Source organism: Alosa alosa, chromosome 22, assembly GCF_017589495.1.
Source record: "Alosa alosa isolate M-15738 ecotype Scorff River chromosome 22, AALO_Geno_1.1, whole genome shotgun sequence".
NCBI classification, from domain to species: Eukaryota; Metazoa; Chordata; class Actinopteri; order Clupeiformes; family Clupeidae; genus Alosa; species Alosa alosa.
Genome location: NC_063210.1, coordinates 6,630,052 through 6,636,343, shown reverse-complemented (window position 1 = coordinate 6,636,343; position 6,292 = coordinate 6,630,052). Strand labels below are relative to the sequence as shown.

At 40.1% G+C, this 6,292-nt stretch overlaps 1 protein-coding gene across 1 annotated transcript; it reads left to right on the top strand.

The window, feature by feature from the left end:
- Nucleotides 1-406: 406 nt before the first annotated feature.
- Nucleotides 407-5,966, top strand: rac1a (Rac family small GTPase 1a). Its single transcript, XM_048232416.1, has 6 exons — nucleotides 407-775; nucleotides 2,293-2,364; nucleotides 2,459-2,576; nucleotides 3,226-3,288; nucleotides 3,790-3,949; nucleotides 4,208-5,966. The coding sequence occupies exons 1-6, from the start codon at nucleotides 741-743 to the stop codon at nucleotides 4,336-4,338; spliced, it is 579 nt and encodes a 192-aa protein (XP_048088373.1). The 5' UTR covers nucleotides 407-740; the 3' UTR covers nucleotides 4,339-5,966.
- The last annotated feature ends 326 nt before the right edge of the window (nucleotides 5,967-6,292 follow it).

The following is a 6,292-nucleotide window of genomic DNA, read 5'->3' as shown; positions in this document are numbered from 1 at the left end:
GTGCTACATCAGCTTGTTTTCTGTAAAAGTAATTTAAAGGTCATATGAATAGATAAAATACTTTGAATGTGTACATGGAGCCAAGCCACCCTAATTTCTATGATAATGTTGTCCTCTAGTGGTCAAGAAAAACAAAACAGTAACTTTAGTTTACGTGTTGACATTTTATGAGGATTAATCAAATAAAAATAAGTTTGTATAAAAAGTGCTGCGATACCACCTTTATTTGATGAAGTGGTAATTTCTAATGAAGTGCGCATCACTGAACACTCTGCATTCGTAACAAACACGCTGCGGGTGTTTATCGTAGACAACCAACAGAGGGCAGTGATTCACAACATTTGGACATTTCCTGAAATATCCTGCAAAGACACTTGTAGAGAACGAGCGGGTGAGACCGGAAATGACTCGCCTGGAATTGGAACTACAGTTTCCGTTGTCTGAGTTCGAGGGCGTTTTTCCTAGCTCAGGACCAGAGATTTTTTGGGTGGTGGCTGTTTGTTTAACAACTTCAGAATTTCTCTGATCAAGTTGGTCTAAGGGCACTAGGTTTGGGGAATTTTCAGCTGATAATTGTCTTGTGGCTGGATCACTTTATAATAACAGCGATCCTTGTTTTTCTCGTTGGGAAAACAAGTTAAATCAACAAAGGGTGGTTTTACTACTTAGCTCTAAGAGGCTACATTAGCTGGCTTGCTAGCTAGTTAGCTAACTCCGCGTCAAAAGAACGCAGCGCACAGATGCAGGCCATAAAGTGTGTGGTCGTGGGAGACGGGTAAGTTTTTTTTCTTGTTTTAAATCCTCGCACATGTCCTGTAGAGTTTGTACATGTACAGTGGTGTTGTTTTGTTCAAATATTAGATGATGCTGTGTTGCCGCAGTCTTCCAAGCTCGTTTAGCATAGCTTGCTTACTAGCTAACATTAGCCAACTGTGTTGCAGTACCGACTGACTTTGTTGAGTCTTTGCTAACGTTTGCTAACTTAACTCATTGAAGCCGATGGTAACTTGTGTCGGTATGTTCCGCATTCCTTCTTATGCCACTTTTGTTCGTTCTCGTCAGCTAACGTTATATCTTAAGAATCAGTTTGTCACAGTATGGTTGTTGTCCAGATAAACTATATTTTTTTATGCCAGTTGTTGATCTGAAACGCGTGATCACTGTGGTTTGTAAAGACAGGTTAGCCATCAATTTACTCTTTAGACTGTTGGGCTTCACATAAACATAACGTTAGCTAACGTTAAGTTAATGATACATTTTCCTCAAGGAAGGTTAGCGTTGTCAGTCTTGGTTACGTCTTATTGTTCCCTAGCAAGTCATGCAGTCCACAATATTTTGTTTGTAACGGTACCAAAACAGATAATTGTCATGTTTTGGGCGCAGCTTGTTCTAAATTGGCTTTGAGTTATTCCTTGGCCTGATCCAGGGTGGGACCCTGGAAAAGAAATGGTAAAATAGGCATGTCGCTTTTGTTGCCAGTTTCGTTTAACATGAAGTCATGCTTCTCGTGGGTCCGCCTAACGTTACAAACATTTTATGGATGACGTGTTTTATTTGGTGCCCCCCCCCTGTTTTTTTGTTGTTTTGTTGTAGACCTTGATGTCGATTCAAGCGTGGATGTATTTTAAGCCCCTCCAAAAATATGCACCACTCTAGGCAATCACATTACAGATATATTTTGAACGTATTTCTTTATTTTATCAGCAAAACAATTCCATTATCCTGCAAGGCTGGCACCATGTTTCCTTATTGACTAATGACTATGCTGTCTTACATTGTTACACAAAGCTACCCACAGACACAAGTCTTAAGGGAAGGCATGGGTAAGGCCGCCTTGAGTCAGCCACTGATTATAGGCTGGAATTGGCTTAAGTAGGTCAAAGTGGTTAAAGGTGTTACTTCCCATTCATATCTATGAAGACATTTTTGTTGTCCAGCTGTTTGTTCCATTGTTCATTATGTGTGTACTGTTGTTGAGAAATTGGAAGTATTCTTGTTTTACTGGTCTTGTAAGGGTCTTCATAATGCTGTTTACTGATACATGTGACCATGTTGCTATTTCTGATACAAAAGTTCCATCATTATTTTAGGAGTGATGCTTTCCTCTTTGTGTATGAGGAAGTTGTCTGGGGTTATTGTGAAACATCTGTTTGCGTGCCTGAAGAGGGTCAAGTTGAAATGGTTATTGCCTTTGCGTGTCACTTTTCACTGCAAGGTTTTTTTTGTCACTGTTAATTACTGTTAAAGAGTAAACGCTTTATGATAACCGGTATCTCTTCCTTTCCATGTCAGTGCGGTGGGTAAAACATGTCTTCTGATCAGCTACACCACCAACGCCTTCCCTGGGGAGTACATCCCCACAGTGTGAGTATACTACTAGTAGAAGCTAGCCTATGTGCTAAAACATGGCACCAGACTTTGAACAATTAAAATAACCCAATGCCCTATATCCCCTTAGGTTCGACAACTACTCGGCCAATGTAATGGTTGATGGAAAGCCGGTGAATTTGGGCCTTTGGGATACAGCTGGACAGGAGGACTATGATAGGCTCCGTCCCCTCTCCTATCCTCAAACGGTGAGGCAATGACTGATCCTTATCTTTCTACTTTCTGGAAAGACAGTTTATTTAATTCCAAGCAAGAGAAACGGGGAGATTATGTGAAATTAAAGAAATTATGGACTGAATGAAGGAGTAACATGGAAATGGATTTAATCAATTGGACATCTAAACTCTGTTTATTGTTTCTGTTCAGGTTGGTGTATACAAATTGTTTACTTCCCCCAAATTAGTGGTGTCCATAGATTGCCATTTATTCATGCATGTTTTATGGTCTGAAGAGTTCAGCGCGGTGTCCATTGACCCTGATAATGTCAAGCATGCTTATTTAGAGTTGAGGAAGTGAAAGACTGCCTTGTTTGTCCTTTGAGTCACTGCCACAGACTGCTCTCTGTCCTCCAGTGTCAAAGTGAGAGTGGCTCAGTGTCCACACCAACATTGTTCCCAAATAGTTGCCTGCACCATTCATGACTCAGTAGTCATTGACTGCAAATACAATGGGTTATGTAATACAATTAGGGACTATGCTTCTACAATTGGCATGGCAGTATCGGGGCTAGAGTTGACTAGCACTCATTAGTGGAAGTCCTATGGGGCTTATCCAACATATCCTCCATTGGGCGTATTTAAATGTGCTGAATTTATTTACTTTTTCTTTCCTGTACAGGATGTGTTCTTGATTTGCTTCTCGCTTGTGAGTCCTGCCTCCTTTGAAAACGTCCGTGCTAAGGTAAGCAATACACCAATACAGCATTTCACCACTGCAGGTCTATAAAGGTAGAAACTGGTTATGAGAGTTCTGATATCAAGCTATCACATCTATAATTCATCAGTTTCACCATTAAGGCCTATTTAAAGATGTCCATAGCACAGTGGTGTTGATGACTATGATCTTTGTAGCCTTTATAGAGGTAAAGATGTCATGGTGTGGAGTTCTACAAGAGAGGGGGTGGGGTTGTCTAGATCCCTGGTTTATGTGTGCCAGGTGATTACAAAGCTGCAGAGACACAGTTAATTTGGCTGTGGTCCAGGAGGAAGTCTGTGTTCTCCAGTTTCCCTCACAGATAAACATCTTGTGCAGGTGGTTTGTGCTCTAAATTACTGCGTGGGGATTTCTCCCTTTAGGATGTTGTGGGAAGAGAATGGAAAAAGGGATTTCAAGTCTGAGTGTTTGTTATAGAGTTTGAAACGAAACAATCGTGTGAGCGTGTCTGCTGTTATTACTACTCAGTGGTACCCAGAGGTCAGACATCATTGCCCGAACACTCCGATCATCCTGGTGGGGACCAAGCTCGATCTGAGGGACGACAAGGACACTATCGAGAAGCTGAAGGAGAAGAAGCTCACTCCCATCACTTACCCACAAGGCCTTGCTATGGCCAAAGAAATTGGTAAGTGTCAGTTAGTACCACAGATAAACCATATATGGCCACTGAACTTTGGTTTTACAGTCAGTGGAAATTGCATTCAATTAATTAGAAAACATAATCTTCTGTTGATAATTAATTCAAATAGATAGATTTACATTCACATATACATAAATCTTATCTGTGTGTGTCTGTATATGCTGCTGGACAAGTAGACGCAGAGGTCAAATGTCGTAGCATTCTGGAATGTTGGGTCTCATGACTTGTGACTCACCTCCACAGGTGCAGTGAAGTACCTCGAGTGCTCAGCCTTGACACAGCGTGGCCTTAAGACGGTGTTCGACGAAGCCATCCGGGCAGTACTGTGCCCGCCGCCCGTCAAGAAGAGGAAGAGGAAGTGCTCGCTACTCTAAATCCCGACATGCACAGAAACGAACCGGCTGCAATCTGAGCTCACCTGGGATGGCGCAAGGGGAGGGGGGAGGGAGGAGGAGGAGAAGGTGGTGAAGAGGAGAGGAGTTCGTGCAAAGTTGTCTCGGGAAGACGAGAGACGACGCACCATATGCATACTGATATGTCATTCTCTCTCGTATTGTAATTAGTACTACTTATATCCAATCGACTTCTATTCCTAAGACCCTAGAATTAATGGTGGGCTCTTGGAGAAGGCCGGGGAGGGACGCTTCCAGCCACATATTTCCCGTACACTAAGAAATTCCTGCTGCCTTCTAACAACTTTCTTTCTTTTGTTTTTAATTTCAAAAGGTAACATAAATACTCCTTTTTTTATTCTCTCCCCCTGAGAGCCCATATATTTTGTTTACAGTCTGCAACTGAGTAGTAATGGAGGTTTGCCAAAATTCAATCTGCAGATGATAGATTTCACTTGAAATCTGCATACACTAAGTCCTTTAATTGTTTTTTTAAGGGTTTACACCTATATAATATGAATTATTTGCTATCTCAAAAAGAACGGTTTCAAACGAGAAGAGATAATTAAGTGTAGTAATTCATTACTTTTAAAAGTTGTAGCTGAAAAAAATGTGCTAGACTGACGATCATTTTAGACAGTTCACCTTGAAACGCTATATATTGTGAATCAAATGATCTTAGATTATATATACTGTGTAGTTGTCACTGCTATATCAGCCATGTCAGCAAAATTGTTGCGAATATTGCTCAGCCATCCCTGTGCTTCAGCTACCCTGCCTCTAGACTTCTAGTGTAGCTTACCTATAATGCGCATATGGAGGGCATACAGTATTTCATACAGAACCTGTTACAGCGGTCATCTTGATTACAGATCTGCGGATGTAATAGGTTATGCAATGATCAGGCAAGTATCCATTTTTAGTTCTACGGGCCCTTTTGGCAGATTGGGCAAAATGGAGGATTCTGCGTGTCATGGTGTGGTGTATGTTTTAGTACTGATCAATAGAGATTCCTTGTGTTCTCTGTGGAAAGGTATCTAAATTTTGTCCCAGGACCCGTACCTGTGTCCTCAATAGTTCCAGCCCAACCCCCACCACCAGTAAATGTGTAATTATGCAGCTCCAAGTATGTTTTATAATGCTGTGTACTACAGGTATCATGATGTAAATTTGGTCCATTTTCCTTTAACAAAGCTATTACTGTATTTCTGTTGAAGCTACGAACAATGTATTAACCAATACCTCTGACATAGAAATTGTAACTGACCATGTCGTCTTTGTTCCCTTTTAAAATATAGCTTTAAATGGTCCCATATACATTAGTCAATAAAATACCCTAACCACTACTGTATCTGTAAAAAGAACAAATCTGGTGGGCCTTTGAGGTTGGTTTGTGCTGGATTTTCTTTTTGCCAGGCAGCCAGTGGCTTGAAATAAGATGTTGCTGAATGCAATGAATTTCAGTTTCAGATGGACCTGCCACTCTTGAACTTGAAATGGTATAGGCCACCACATGTTTTCAGTCATATATTTGGGTTTAATTTTGAGTACATCATTACACATTTGTCTTGTTTTATTTTTCAAATACAAATAAATGCATCTAAAGTCTGTTTAGCTATTACATGTTTTATTTCCACTATATACCAGGCATACATAATCCATGACTTATGTTTAAAATGATTAACCAACTCTGCAGTTTCCTTTCAACAATTGTACAAAAAAAAGTTTATCACTCTGCAGAGCTGAAACATACTTCAAATGATTTACGATTGATTTTAAATTCAAGTCAAGTTTATTTATATAGCGCATTTCATCAACACAGAGGTCATTCAATGTGCTTTACATAAAACCAAACAATAATAACAAATAAAAGCATAGAAGGGCAATATAGTCAAAGAATAGTTAAAAGGTAAAGATCATAAAAAAAAGAAAACAT

Excerpts from the sequence above, each read along its gene's own strand:
- rac1a (XM_048232416.1), top strand. The coding sequence starts at position 741 with ATGCAGGCCATAAAGTGTGTGGTCGTGGGAGACGG. Across the intron at positions 2,365-2,458 it reads GGGGAGTACATCCCCACAGT|GTTCGACAACTACTCGGCCA; the intron begins GTGAGTATACTA and ends ATATCCCCTTAG. Across the intron at positions 3,289-3,789 it reads TTGAAAACGTCCGTGCTAAG|TGGTACCCAGAGGTCAGACA; the intron begins GTAAGCAATACA and ends ATTACTACTCAG.